This window comes from Gallinula chloropus (genome assembly GCF_964237585.1).
Source record: "Gallinula chloropus genome assembly, chromosome: 16".
Taxonomy (NCBI): Eukaryota; Metazoa; Chordata; class Aves; order Gruiformes; family Rallidae; genus Gallinula; species Gallinula chloropus.
In genome coordinates, this window is record NC_140101.1 from 1,153,576 (window position 1) to 1,167,593 (window position 14,018).

The window sequence follows — 14,018 nt, forward strand, 5'->3', positions numbered from 1 at the left end:
CCTGCCACCTCCTCCTCCCCCCTGCTCTCTAACAAGAGGAAGCCTTTCAGCACACCACAGTCCTTCTGAGAAGTTGATGGCCCATGAGGGAGCTGGGGGCTGGGGCTGCTCCCTCCCTGAGCGCTCGCAGGGCTTCCTCCTGCTGTAGGGCGCCTTTGATGCGGCACAGGCAGCTCTGATGTGCTGCAGTGTCCCTCCAGCCTCTTCCCTCATGGAGACAAGGGAAGGGGCTCGGGGGAGGCTCTGGCACAGCACCCCCCAGCCCAGCCTGTCCTTCCTCCCCAGCAGCTCCTGTGGAAACGCTGTGATGGCAAAGCGTGTCCCCCTGCCCCTGCAGAGCTGCTGCCCAGGGACACCGTGTCCCCTTCCCAAATCCTCTCCCCAGCCCATTTCTGCCCTTGGAGGACAGGATCCATCCGGGGAGGAGCGTGGCTCAGGGGGCAGAGCTAGGGTAGAAGTGGTTCCTGTCCCAGTCCTGCTGCTGACTCACAGTGCAGTGGGGTGAGTCAGTGGCCTTTTCCCTCCCTGGATCAAGGTTCGCAGCTCAGAGGGATGCCAAGATGCCTGGGGGATGCTCTGAGTGGCTTTTCCAGCCTGCACATGGAGTGAGGACAGTGGTGTTTGCAGAAGTGACAGCATCCCAGCATGGCAGGACTGCGTGTGCTCCCACAGCTGGGCCAGAGCATGGCCAGGCATTCAGGCCAGAAGGGTCTGGCAGAGCATCCATCCCCTGGAAGAGCATCCACCCCAAATACAGCATCCATCCCCTGGAAAGAGCATCCACCCCAAATACAGCATCCATCCCCCAGCACAGCATCCATCCCAAATACAGCATCCATCCCCTCACAGAGCATCTATCCCCTAGACCAGCATCCATCCCACAGCACAGTATCTGTCCCCTTGCAGTGCCTGCATCCCCAATACAGCACCCATCCCTGTCCCATGTGCTCTCCCAGGTGCCAGCCCACCACGCTGTGCCATTCCCAGCCACCGAATGCCTTCTCCTGACCCCAGCCTCCCCCAGCACCAGAGCCACAGGGGTTTGATCACCTTTATTCCAGGTGCAGCAGCGGGTCCCCCCGCTACCCCAAGTCAGAAATGCCCCCCACCAAGAAGGGCACAGCGGGATGTGCCCAGGGATGGGGGCGGGTGGGGTCAGAGTAGCCACAGACCGGGGTCCTCTTGGTCTGGGCACAGGGTGAGCCCAGAGCTGCTGGGGAGGGGGCTGGGCACCGGCTGTGCCCGCCTGCCTTGTGCCCCGGTTTGGCTGTGCTCTGATAACACCCGTGTCCCGATTCGGCTGTGTCCCGGTTTGCCTGGATCCCTTCCCGGTTGGACCGTGCCCTGGATGGGCTGTGACCTGGCCCAGTTCCAGCGTGTCCCGCTTCAGCCCGATCCAGCTGAGCCAGTCCCCGGTTCCGCCTGTCCCAGCCTGGTTGAGTCGTGCCCCAGTTTGGCCCGTCACATCCCGGTTCGTCTGGTTCCAGCTGAGCTGAGGTCTCTTTCAGCCCGTCCCGGTTGAGCCGTGCCCCGGTTGAGCCCGTCCCAGTTCAGCCTGTCCCGGTTCAGCCCATCCCGGTTCAGCCCATCCCGGTTCAGCCTGTCCCGGTTCGTCCCATCCCGGTTCAGCCTGTCCCGGTTGAGCCTGTCCTGTCCCGGTTCAGCCCGTCCCGGCTGAGCTGTGCCCCGGTTCAGCCCGTCCTGTCCCGGTTCAGCCCATCCCGGTTCGTCCCGTCCCGGCTGAGCCGTGCCCCGGTTCAGCCTGTCCCGTCCCGGTTTGGCTCATCCCACCCCAGTTCGGCCCATCCCATCCCATCCCATCCCATCCCATCCCATCCCATCCCATCCCATCCCATCCCATCCCATCCCATCCCAGTTGAGCCGTGCCCTGGTTCATCCCATCCCGTCCCAGTTCAGCCCGTTGCAGTTCAGCTCATCCCATCCCATCCCATCCCATCCCATCCCATCCCATCCCATCCCATCCCATCCCATCCCATCCCATCCCATCCCGTCCCAGTTCGTCCCGTCCCGGTTCAGCCCGTTGCAGTTCAGCTCATCCCATCCCATCCCGTTCCGTCCTGGTTCAGCCCGTCCCGGTTCGTCCCATCCCATCCTGTCCCGTCCCGGTTCAGCCCATCCCGGTTCAGCCCCTTCCGTCCCGGTTCGGCCCATCCCGTCCCAGTTCAGCCCGTCCCGGTTCTTCCCATCCCATCCCATCCCATCCCATCCCATCCCATCCCATCCCGGTTCAGCCCATCCCGGTTCAGCCCGTCCCGGTTCTTCCCATCCCATCCCATCCCGGTTCAGCCCGTCCCAGTTCAGCCCGTCCCGGTTCTTCCCATCCCATCCCATCCCGGTTCAGCCCGTCCCAGTTCAGCCCGTCCCGGTTCTTCCCATCCCATCCCTTCCCGGTTCAGCCCGTCCCGGTTCTTCCCATCCCATCCCATCCCATCCCATCCCATCCCATCCCATCCCATCCCATCCCATCCCATCCCATCCCATCCCGGTTCAGCCCGTCCCGGTTCAGCCCGTCCCGGTTCAGCCCATCCCGTCCCGTCCCGGTTCGGCCCCGGGGGCGGCACAACACGGCGCAACAGCGCCCCCTGCCGGCCCCGCGGCGCCGCACCACCCCGGGCTCCTCCCGGGGCCAGCGAGACCCGGACCCCCCCCCAGCCGGGACGGGGCGCGGGGGGACCCAAACCCCGCAGGGACCCCTCAACCCACCCCGGGGGTCCTTAACCCCACCCTCACCGGCGGGCCGGGGACGCTGTGGGGACCCACCGGGGCGGGGGCGGGCTGCGGGGGTCCAGCCATCCCCTTGGCTAGCGCAGGTGCGGGGTGGAGGAGCCCAGGTAGGTGCGGAGGTCGCTGAGGGTGGACGGGATGATCTTGGCGGGGATGGTCTCCCGGTTGAGGGCCCTGTGTGCCGCGAAGCGGTGGCAGCCGCCGAAGGAGTAGAAGTAATCCCCGCCCTGGCTGCCCTTGATCCAGAGCACGTCGATGGGGGGCACCCGCTCGGGATCCTCCTGGGAAGAGAGAGACCCCCCGGAGAGTAACGCACGCCCCGACCCCCCTCCAACCCGCCTGTGCCGGGGCCTCGGTGACCCCCAGGGTGTCGGGGGCCAGCGCAGGGCCGGCTGTCCCCCTGCCCCGGGGGCCGCGCTCACCTGCAAGGTCTGCACCAGGCTCTGCACCTTGCCCGGCTCCAGCTCGGCGGGGATGGGCCGGATCAGGACGCTGATGGGCACGTTGTGCACGGCCGAGATGTGCCGCGTGTGGATGCTCCGCTCCCCGCTCTCGGCCATGGCTGCTGGCGGGACACCACCTCGTCCTTCCTCCTGCCCGTCCGACCGGGCCCGCCGGCCCGCCCCGAGCAGCACCGCGCCCAGCCGGGCCCCTCCGCTTCCTCCCGGCCCGGCCATCGGCAGCGGCACCGCCCCCGCCCCGCCGTTCTGCAGAGTCACAGTGAAGGGGCAGGACCGGCTGCCGGGACCGGTGCCAGCGCGGGCTGGGCTGCTGCCTGCTCCTCCGTGCCCCAGTGACACGACGGCTGGGACGGCCCTCAGCTCCCCTCCTGAGTGGGACACCCCTCGGCACCAGTGGCTGAGCACCCCACCTGAGCACCCCCAGCTCCTCCGTGTGCTGGGGGTCCCCAGATTGCCCCCCCTACCCTGAGGCTGCCGAAGGTCTCTGCTCTCACCTGGGATTCCCGTGCGCTACAGATCTGCCTGTGGCATCCCAATGGGGAGCTGGGATGTGGTGTCTGCCTGCCTGGCTGTGCCGAGCCTTGTGTCTCCATCCCCTCGCTGTGTTGATGCCCTCGGGGTACTTGGTGAGGAAGAGGCACCATGAAACAGCCCCAGAGCTGAGGGGTGAAGCAGGGATGCTGAGGAGTGAAGCAGGGATGCTCTGCAGCTAGGCAGGCACCGTGGTTCTCCAGCCCCGAATCTTTCTAGGACGCTTCTCCAGACCAGCGTCCCAAATGGCAGAGGCTCCCAGCAAGAACTGGGTCTCCTGCCCCACTGGCTGCTGGATCCGGGGCAGCCTGGATCCATCGCAGGGCTGTGGTGCTGCTCCTGGTCCTCTCACTCTGACTCCCGAGGGACACGGAGGGTCCCCAGCCCCGGTGCTGACTCAGAAACATGCCAGCGTGATGGGCTGTGCTGGATGACTCACCATCCCGTGGGGCCTGGTGACGGTGGGCTGGGCTTGCCGGGATCTCAATTTACCAACGAGCTGGAGCCAAAAATACCGTTCCCTGCCGGTTTGGCACCCATCTGTGGGGGAGGCAGGCAGCGAGGGGGTTGGGGGCAGGAGCGCCTCGCTGCTCTCAGGAGTGGGGGCTCTCCCAGGCTGTTCCCACCACCCCCCAACCTGTGTCTGCATCGGGGGCAGCGGATGTGGACGTGAGGGTGGATGAAATCAAATTGTCTCACCCAACCCTTCCCACCTGGCATGTCTGAACCCCAGGGATGAAGCTGGGGGTGTGTGTGAGCATCACTGGGCACCCAACCCTTCCCACCCGGCATGTCTGAACCCCGGGGATGGAGCTGGGGGGTTGTGAGCATCACTGGGCACCCAACCCTTCCCACCCAGCATGTCTGAACCCCAGGGATGAAGCTGGGGGTGTGTGTGAGCATCACTGGGCACCCCCAGGCTGCCTGCCAGGCGCTCTGCCCTGCTGCTGGGATTTCACACGGCGCTTTACTTCCAGGTCAGCGCTCTGCAGCTTCTCACAGCCCCTCCCCACCAGTGCTTTAGCAAGCAGGGGGGGGGAGGGCATTACAAGCCCACTGCTCACCAAGTGGGCAGTGCTGGATGCTCCAGATGCTCTGGGTGTGCCAGCCACCCCACTGCCACCCCACTGCCACCCCACTGCCACCCCACTGCCAGGGTGTCTCTGCTCCCTGGCTTGGGGCAGATGCTTTCTCGTTGCTTCTCCTGCCCTCGGGCGCACATGCAGGGTGCTGTGGGATAGGCGGGCTGGCAGCTCACCTGCCACCGCTCCCCACCACCGGTACAAAGCTCCAGAGACACAGAGTTAGTGGCAGAAATCCCTTTTATATCCCTGAATTGCGTTATAAGTAATACTGCGGGCGGCCAGTTCTCAGTAGACTTGTCTTACTGGGGGGGGATGGGGGTGGGAATGGGGAGGGGGAAAGGGGACGGGATGGGGGTGGGGGTGGGGGGAGGCTGTCGAGTACAAAACCTGGCAGAAAAAACTCTATCATGCACGGAAAATTATTGCTGTAGTATCTGCTATTTACAGTATAGATACGGGCAGAGACGCGACCTCCCATCATGCCTGCCCAGCTGAGGGATGCGGTGCTGCCGCGGGAAGGCGCTGGGGAAGCCCGAGCCGCCGCGCCCTCGCTGGCTGGGGGTTGCCGGTGCTGCGGTGATGCTCTTACCCTGCCTGGGGTTGCGGGTGCGCGGCCACCGTGCCACGGCAGCAGCCAGGACAGCGCCAGGGACATCCCTGGGGAGAAGCCTTGAGCCCGCAAGCCGCAGCCGTGGCTGTGCGCGGGGAGCGTGCGGGCACCGAGGCGGCAGGAGGAAGACTATGCAGGGAGGAAGACGGTGTGTGTGTGTGTTGGGGGGGCGGGGAAGGGGGGAGGGGGGGGTACGCGAGTGTGGCCCCGTCGGGGTAACCGGGCTGAACCCCCCTGAAAGGTGTCAGGCACCGGCGCGGCGGGGCCGTGACAGCTCGTGGCCCGAGGTAGGACGCGGAGGCTCGGGTCGGGCCCCGCTCCGGGGTGCCGCACGGCGCTGGCTGCGGGGCCGGGGCAGGAACGCTCCGCCGGGACGTTGCATAGAATGGCTGGTTTGTCCCCGCCGGGCTGGCGCGGGGGGCCGGGAGCAGAGCAGGAGCCTGTGGCGATGAGGAAGACGAAGGAGAAAGGCTTTGTTTCTTTGTTTTTGTTCCTTTTGCCTCTGTGGGGGAGGCTTGCAGGGCACGGGGGCTGGGCTGCGGGGCCAGCTCAGGGCCCCCCCGTGCCCGCCACACGGTCCACTCGCGGGGTCCTGGTCTGTTCCGTGTCACCGCAGCTGCGTCCTGGGCACGGCGGCTCTGCTGCAGCTCTGCCGCCTCCTGCAAGCCAGCGCTGGCATGTCCCTGCCAGTCTTGGCAAATAAATAGTGAAAAGCATAAGTTATAAATAATATAAATAAGAACATTTAAATAGACTCACCCAAACTTTACCGCTACACTGACCCCCCCTCCTCCTGAGTGCAGGTGGGAGGGGGGGCGATGGCTAGGGGGCTGGGAGATAGCTGGGGAGGGGTTCAGGCAGAGGCTGGGGGCACGAAGGGGGTAGTTGGGGGTTCAGGTGCTTCCCCACAGCTGGGTCTCCAGCCCAGCTGCCAGCCTGACCGTTTGCATGGCGAGGAGGGGACTGCACCCACCCAGGGGGGCTGCCCCCCAGCCCGTCACCATCGTGGGGGCCAGTCGTGCCTGGCCGAGCCAAGAGCCAGCATGGGATGTGTCCCATGGGACTCTGCTCTTCCCCTGACACCAGGGCTGTCCAGCCGTAGTGCCAGGGTGAGCACCATGCCCCGGGGCCATGTCCCATGGGACCATGCTGGGCAAGGGTGCATTGGGGTGCCTCAGGGCCCGGGTGCTGTGCTGCAGGGCACCCCAGCCTCCACGGGTGACTGGCAGCTCTGCCCTCTTGTCAGCCACACTGTCTGTCACTCCCGACGAGCCATCGGTAGCACCAGCCCATAGTCCCATCAAGGTTGGGGTCAGGGTGAGGTTTTGCTCCTGGGGGGGGGAGCAGAAAAGTGTCTTTTCTCCCCTGGGATCCCCCGGGGGGAGAAGCAGCAGCTCTAAATAAATAATAGTAATAAATTAAATAAATAGAGGTGGAAGTCACGAGCTGGGATAGGAAAGTCTCTCCTGGGTCTGGAAGAGGTCCCCAGGTGAGTCCCCCGCAGAGAGACCTGCCTGGCTGCGGGGAAGCTCGGGGACCTGTGGGCGAGGAGCTGGGTCCTGCTGTGACCCAGCTGGATCTGGCCCTTCCTGGGGAGCACTGGGGCACCCTCGTCCCAGGTGGGGAGTGAGTCTGTCAGGGGGCGAGGGGGGGGGGAATGTGTCCTCCAGCCACAGCGCAGCCACAAACCAGCCGGCTGCAGCTGCAGGAGCGCTGGCACAGGGACCAGGACCGGGATTGGGATGGGAATGGGGATGGGGGCTGGTGACAGGGATGGCAATAGGGATGGGGATGAGGATGGGGATGTGCCACAGGGGGCTGGGGGGAGGCGGGGCTGGAGTGGGGGCAGGGGGGTGGGGGTGGGGGGCTAGTTCCCTATTGCACAGCTGTGTTCGGAGCCCTTGAAGCAGGCGGACTCGTAGTGCTTGTTGAGGTACGACTTGAGGGCGAAGGTCTTCTCGCACTGCTTGCACTTGTAGTGCTTGAAGGCGGAGTGGGTCTGCATGTGGGCGCGCAGGTTGGAGCGGTCGGCGAAGGCCTTGCCACAGTGGGAGCAGCCGAAGGGCTTCTCCCCGGTGTGCGAGCGCATGTGGCCCTGCAGCAGCCAGGGCCGGCTGAAGGCCTTGCCGCACACGTCGCACTTGTGCTTGAGGTTGTGGGTGAGGACGTGCATGGCCAGGGCGGGCATGGAGACGTAAGCCTTGCCGCAGGTGGGGCATTTCCTCGCCATCTTGCTGTCCAGGCTGCGGTGGGTCTGCTTGTGCCGGCTGAGGTTGGAGGAGGTGGCGTAGGTCTTGCCGCACTCGGGACAGGAGTGGCGGTGGCTGCCGCGGCGCTGGCTCTCGCTGCGCCGGCGCGACCGCCCGTCCGTGATGAAGAAGGCGTCCATGGAGTAGCTGTCCGTCACCGCCGCCTCCCCGTTGAAGTAGCGGGCGGAAAAGCTGGACTGGGGGCTCTCGGGGTCGCTGTACTCCTCGTGGCTGGGGGCATAGGCTGGGTCCGGCGGCGGCGGCGGCAGACCCTGCTTCTTGTCGGTGTCATAGCCGGCGGGTGCCAGGCAGTGCTGGAGGTACCCTGCAGGGATGACACAGAGGGGTCACTGTCCCTCCAGGCCAGCCCCAGCAGGGCAGGGGAAAGCCACGAGCCAAAGATGCCCCTAGGGGTGCAGAACCGGGACTGACACCCGGCACCGGTCCCGACACCCGGCACCGGTCCCTGTCCCTGCTCAGCCCCCCGGGGAGGGGGGCAGCCTCTGGGCACCGGAGCTGCCCCATCTGCCCAGGGGCTGAATCTGCCCCCAGCTCCTATCTGCATTTGCCAGCAGGACGGGTCCCATCTTGCGGGGCTGCCCCGGCTGGGAGCTGGGGATGAGGCTGCGGGACATCCAGCTGCGCCTGCCCCGGTACGGCTCTGCTGCCCCGGCTGCAAGCGGCCCCCGGGGGCCATTAGCCATCAGACAGCTGTCGGTGCGGAGAGTCTCATTGTTCACCGGGGCAGGCGCTGGTAATGAGCTCTGCTCCGTCCACCTCATCTCCAGAAACCCAGGGCAGCGGGGGCCAGGGGAAGAGGCAGTGCAAAGGGGCTGGGGATGCCCCCCCTGCCTCCCCCCATCCTCTGCAGGGGGTCTTTCCTAGGGATGGGGCAGCACCTGGAAGCCAGCAGCACGGGGGCCCTGGGCTTCCACTGAAGAGAGGGACCCACAGTCCCCCAGGTGCTGAGCAGGGCTCAGGTGCCACTGCAGTATTGTCACTCCCCGTGTGACATTGGTGCTCATGGCCCAGCTCTGGACTCCTGACCCGTGGCAGGCAGAGTGTCACGGGGGGCATCCCCATCCCTCGTTGCTGGCACATGAAGGTCACTGTGGAAGGAGCACTGCAGCCCTTTCCCTGCCGGGCCAGCAGCCCTGTGAGCCATGCTGCCATCCTGGGTCCCCCAGCCTGGTTCTGGAGATCCCTGGCTTTGTGCATGGCCCTTGCCATCTGCTTCCAAGGACACAACCCTACTGTTGGGGACATTGAGGGCTGGTGGGGTCCTGGGGTCGGTGCACGGCTATGCTTACCCACAGATGACAGTGGGTCAACCTGGACACCCCACATCAGCTGTGGCCAAGCATCCCCCTTAAATCCATCCTCACCCCCACCCCCCTCCCCACCCCACACCCCCCCGGCCCATGGGACCCCCTGCTCACAGCCAGAGGCTGCTGCAGTATGTCCCGTGGAGGCTGGGGGTTGCCTGCGGTGAGGAGGGGGGCTGTGTGGAGGGGACAGAGCTCAGTTCCCCCCCCCCCCCCGGCCCCCCATGCCATGCTGACAGCGCGGTCGCGCGGGCTGTGCAGAAAGCGCTCTGCTCAGCAATTTCTCACGCTGCCTCCGAGCTTGCAGCAAGGTTATTTCCAGGAGAGCAGCGTCGGCAGCTTCTGCCCAGCTGCAGCGCATCCCTCCCCCACCGCCTCTTGGATCCCGATGCAGGAGGGAAGGGGGGGGGGAGGAAGAAGAAGAGGACCCCACGAGCCTTGCAACCCCCCCTTACCCTCACGAGGGAAAGGCCAGCAAAGGCTGGGGAGTGGGGAGCAGGGGGAAAGGGGGACAATCAGCACAGTGCTTGGGCAATTTGGGCTTGTGCGTAGCTGGATCAGGCCCATCCCCGCACCCAGCTCAGCCTCCCGCTTCCCGAGCACCAGGACCCATGGATACACCATCCCCCCCCCTCCCCTGAACCCCTCTTCCAGGGCAGGTTCCTGGGCTGCCCCGTCAGGGGGTCTCTGCCAAACCCAGGTGACTCCCAGAGTCTGCCCCAGCATCCCTGGCAGGACGGGGCCCCAGGGACCCTGGCGACCCCCCCAGCCCAGCTCTTCACACCCCTCCCAGCATTACGGGGAGGGGGTTTCCCCCCTCGCCCGCGCCCCTTGGCCCGGAGAGGCGACGGCCCCCAACGCGCTCCCGGGGGGGGCTCGGGGCACCGCTGCGAACAATGAAACCCGCAGGCACGGCGAGGCTCCCGCTCCCCCCGCCGGCCCCCCCGCCTGCCCCCGCAGCCCGGCTGCTTCACGCCCCCCCCCAAGAACTTGGGGTGGGAAGGAGCCGCCCCCCCCCCCCCCTGCACCCCGGGGGTGGGGGGAAGCGGGCGGCCGGGGAGCGGGGGCTGCCCACAGGGGCTGCCGCTGTCACGCAGGGGATGCTTCCCGCAGGACCAACTTCGGCAGAGACGAAACACCCCCCTCCCCACCACCACCAACCCCGCCGTCCCACTGCAGCCCCCGCACGATGCCCGGCTCCGGGACGCGACGCCGGAGACCCCCTCCCCGTCCTGCCCCGCGTCCCCCCGCGTCCTCCCCCACCCCCCCACCCCTCCTCCCCGGGCTCTCCCGGTGCCCCGCCGGGAGCACACACAATAGCGGCGGGGGGGGCACCCCCCGGAGACCCCGGCCCCGCACTCACCATCGCCGGCGGTGGGGCCGGGCAGCGCGTAGGGGGGTTCCAGGGGGGCGTAGGGGGGCGCGGGGGCCCCGGCGGCCGGGAACGCCTCCGCCTTCAGCTTCTTCACCAGGAAGGAGCGGGGCATGGCGGGGCCGGGCCGGCGCCCTCAGCACTGGACAGCTCCGGTACCGGCACCGCCACCGGCCCCGGCACCGGCCCCCGCCCCGCCCCGCCCCGGCCCCGCGCTGCGCCCGGCGCTCCGGCCCCGGCTGTGCGGGCGGCGAGGAGCGGGGAGCCGAGTGCGAGGGGCGGGGAGGCAGGCAGGCAGCAGGGCGGCGAGGAGGAGGAGGAGGAGGAGGAGGAGGAGGAGGAGGTGGAGGAGGAGGGGAGGAGGAGGGGGAGGAAGGCAGGCGGGCGGGGGGGGGGATGGGGCCGCTCCGCCCGGCCGCGCCCGGAGCCCCCCCGGAGCTCCCCGAGCCGCTGGCAGCGCCGGGCGCCCCGGGCATCACGGCAGCCTACGGTACCCCAAACCCTCCCCCCTGGCTCCCCACCCCCCCCGCCCCCGCCCACGGACAATGGGGACACGCGGGGACTGGGGAGGGGGGGACGACGACGACACCGCTGCCTCCCACCGCCTTTGTCTCCCTGTCGCCAGCCCCCAGGGCCTGCAAAGCGCGGGGCTGCGGGGCGGGGGGCCCGTCCCTCCCCCTGTTCCTTCCCTCATCCCTGTCACCTGCCCCTTGTCTCCATCCCTGGCCCCTGCCCCTGTCCTCTGCCCCTTTCTCCCGTCCCTATCCTTGCTCCCTGCTCCAATCTCTGCTCCCTGTCCCCATTCCTGTAGATCTTTGCTGTCCTCATCCCTGTCCCTTCCCACTGACTCCTTTCCCTTGTTCCTTCACCTCTGCCCCGTTCTCTGTCCCCAGCCCAGTCCCCTCTTCCCTGCCCCTCCTGTTTGGTCCCCATCCTTGCCCACTGTCCCTTTCTCCCTCCTCATCCCTCTTCCCTGTCCCTTTTCCCACCTTCTCCCCTTTTCCCATGTCCCTGTCCCCATTCCTGTCCCCGGGGAAGCGCTGTGACCTTCACAGCCCACAACAATAGCCGGGCTTGTGGCGGTGCATTGTTCCCTCCCGAAGCCCCCACTCCCCCTCCTCCCCTTGGCTGCGCTCCGCTCCTGCCCTCCCCGGAGCAGGATGAGGCCCTGGTCCTGCAGGCAGGCGGTGGCTCCGGGGCTGTCTGTCCCTGTCCCTGTGCCAGCAGGTGACACCGGGACCTGGATGACAGTGGGCTGCTCTCCCTGAGCCCTGTGCTACACCGAGAGCCTGTCAGCACTTAACTAAGGACAGTCCCTCGTATGTCACTGCAGGCAGAGTGCTGACACAGCCAGCACAGGGCAGTGCTGGGCACTCCTGGCCCTGGGAGGCACCAGCCCTTCTGGCCTGACACGCAGCATCAGGCCTGGGGGACAAAAGCAGCATACCTGAGGCCAGCACCCTGGACCTACCGGCTCACAGCTGTGTCTGCCCCTTCAGCCGTGCTCTGAGCCAGGGCTGGGGCTGTCCCTGCATTGCATCAGGCCAGCGTGCTCCTGCTCACTGCTTTGTGTGGCACCCAAGAGCCCAGGGCATCCCACAGCATCCTGCAGCCCAGGGCATCCCATAGCATCCAAGGACATCCCACAGCATACTGCAGCCCAGGGCATCCCACAGCATCACAGAGTCCACAGCATCCCACAGCATCCCAGGGCATCCCACAGCATCCCAGAGCCCACAGCACCCCACAGCATCGCAGAGCCCACAGCATCCCAGGGCATCCCACAGCATCCCAGAGCCCACAGCATCTCACAGCATCCCAGAGCCCACAGCACCCCACAGGATACCACAGCCCAGGCCACCCTATGACACACTCCAGGGCTGGGGGTCCCGGGGCTGCTCGCCCCATGGGCTGGGGTCTGGCCTCCCCCCTCCCGCAGCGCTCAGACAGGGCTCGCAGGCAGCGGCACGAGCCCCATCTGGCCCCGCAGCGTGGCCCTGACGTCAGGGCTCTGCCAAGTTCAAGGTCACCTCTCCCAGAGGGCCGTGGCCCTGGGGGAGGTGGGGGGGGGGGGGGATGTTGCCTGCTGGGCTGCTCCCAGCGTGTCCCCCCCCCCTTTCCCTGCACCGGGCTCCCTGATTTATCTCCCGGCGCGTGTGCCGTTCCTCTCCTTGAAGGCACGTTTGCAGAATGGGCGATTACTTACGCCCTAGTTGGGCCAGGCCTGCCTGCCTGCCTGCCTGCCTGCCCGCTGCCCGGGGATTTTGTCTCTCTCCAGGCTGTGGTGTAATAAGGGAGGTAATTAAGTGTAAAAGACAGGGGGAGGGAGGGCTGGGAGAGGGGGAATAGGAACCCGGCTCCTTTCAGAGGCAGGGGACTGAGATAATGTATGTTAATAACCTGCAATCAGTCCTGCCGAGCTGTGCTAATATTGCTGACTGCAGCGGCTGCACAGCCCCCCCACACCCCCCCCCCCAACCCCACCTCCCCTCCCCAACCTGCCCCCGTCGCGGTGGGGAGGGAGGGGAGCACCAGAAGAAAGGCTCAGCCTTTCTCCTCCGCTGCGGCCGGCCAAGGGCTGAATTCGTGCCTTCCTGAGCAGCTGTATGGAAATAATTCCCATTGGAGGCGATTGTTTCCCCAGCAAGAGGGAGGGGGCGGCGGGTGTCCGGAGGGTGAGGGTCTTTGGGGGCTCCCAAGGGCAAGAGCATCCTCTCAGGGTGCAGAAAGAGAGGGGCTGGGTCCCCACTGCAGCTCCTGGTCTCCCCGAAAGGGTAAATGGGATGTGTCCCGGTCCCAAGATGAGACAGGCTGCCCTGTGGTGTCCCCACACCTCCCACCGGTCCCCAGCACCCCCCTCCTGCCCCTCATCCCCCACGGGGCCAGATCCTGGACAAGCACGGGTCTGGGGTCAGCCAGGAGCTGCAGGGGGTGGGAGCCCAGCGGTGCTGGGGGGGGGCAGAGCCCGCTGCCCTTGCTCCTGACCTCTCCGCTGCCTTGGCCATGGGACCCCCGCCCGCGCCGGCGGCTCGGGGGGCTGCTGCCCATTAGCTATTCCAGCCGCGTCCTTCCCAGAGGCAGCCGGGCCGCAGCCGGAGCCCCGAAGTGGCTCCAATCCGTGGCTCTGAGGCACGACAGGCGCGGGTCTGGCTCGGGGAGCAGATTGCCAGACAAAGGGCTGGGGACAAAGGCCCGGCTGCCTCGTGCCCCAGGGAAGGGGCGCAGGCGCATGCGGGGTGCGGGTGCCGGCCTGGCCTGGCCTGGGGGCTGCCGCTGCCCCCTGACCCCCCCATGCCTGCCATGCCCCGGTGCCCACCCGGCCCCCGCCCCGGCTGGCACGGCGGAGGTGCAGTTGGGTACCAGGTGGCGCGGTGCTGGCGCCGGTCCCGTGCCACCCCCCTGCCTGGCAGGGTGCCTGGCACCGCGCTGGGTGCGGGGCTGTGCTGTGGCCCCTCTCAGGCTCTGCACCCCAGCGCTGCCTGTCTCGGGGTGCAGTGGGGATGGGATGGGGTGCCATGGGGGCACAGGGTCACTGGGAAGGAGAAAATACGGACAGGGCAGCAGCAGAGGGCAGCAAATGCCAGGCAGGTACCCCCCACCCCTACCCCAGCCAAGTCCCACCGTGCCTCAGTTCCCCCAG

The 14,018-nt window shown here is 67.2% G+C and overlaps 2 protein-coding genes across 2 annotated transcripts; both read right to left on the reverse strand.

Annotated features, from left to right (window-relative positions):
- Nucleotides 1-1,037: 1,037 nt before the first annotated feature.
- On the reverse strand, nucleotides 1,038-3,422 carry SRXN1 (sulfiredoxin 1; the record flags this gene model as incomplete). The annotated part of the gene is made up of 3 exons (XM_084271706.1): nucleotides 1,038-1,555; nucleotides 2,782-3,026; nucleotides 3,168-3,422. The coding sequence occupies 2 exons, from the start codon at nucleotides 3,420-3,422 to the stop codon at nucleotides 2,823-2,825; spliced, it is 459 nt and encodes a 152-aa protein (XP_084127832.1). The 3' UTR covers nucleotides 1,038-1,555; nucleotides 2,782-2,822.
- Nucleotides 3,423-7,299: 3,877 nt separating this feature from the next.
- SCRT2 (scratch family transcriptional repressor 2) lies at nucleotides 7,300-10,493 on the reverse strand (the record flags this gene model as incomplete). The annotated part of the gene is made up of 2 exons (XM_084271675.1): nucleotides 7,300-8,006; nucleotides 10,370-10,493. 2 exons carry the CDS (start codon nucleotides 10,491-10,493, stop codon nucleotides 7,300-7,302), a joined length of 831 nt encoding a protein of 276 aa, XP_084127801.1.
- Nucleotides 10,494-14,018: the final 3,525 nt, after the last annotated feature.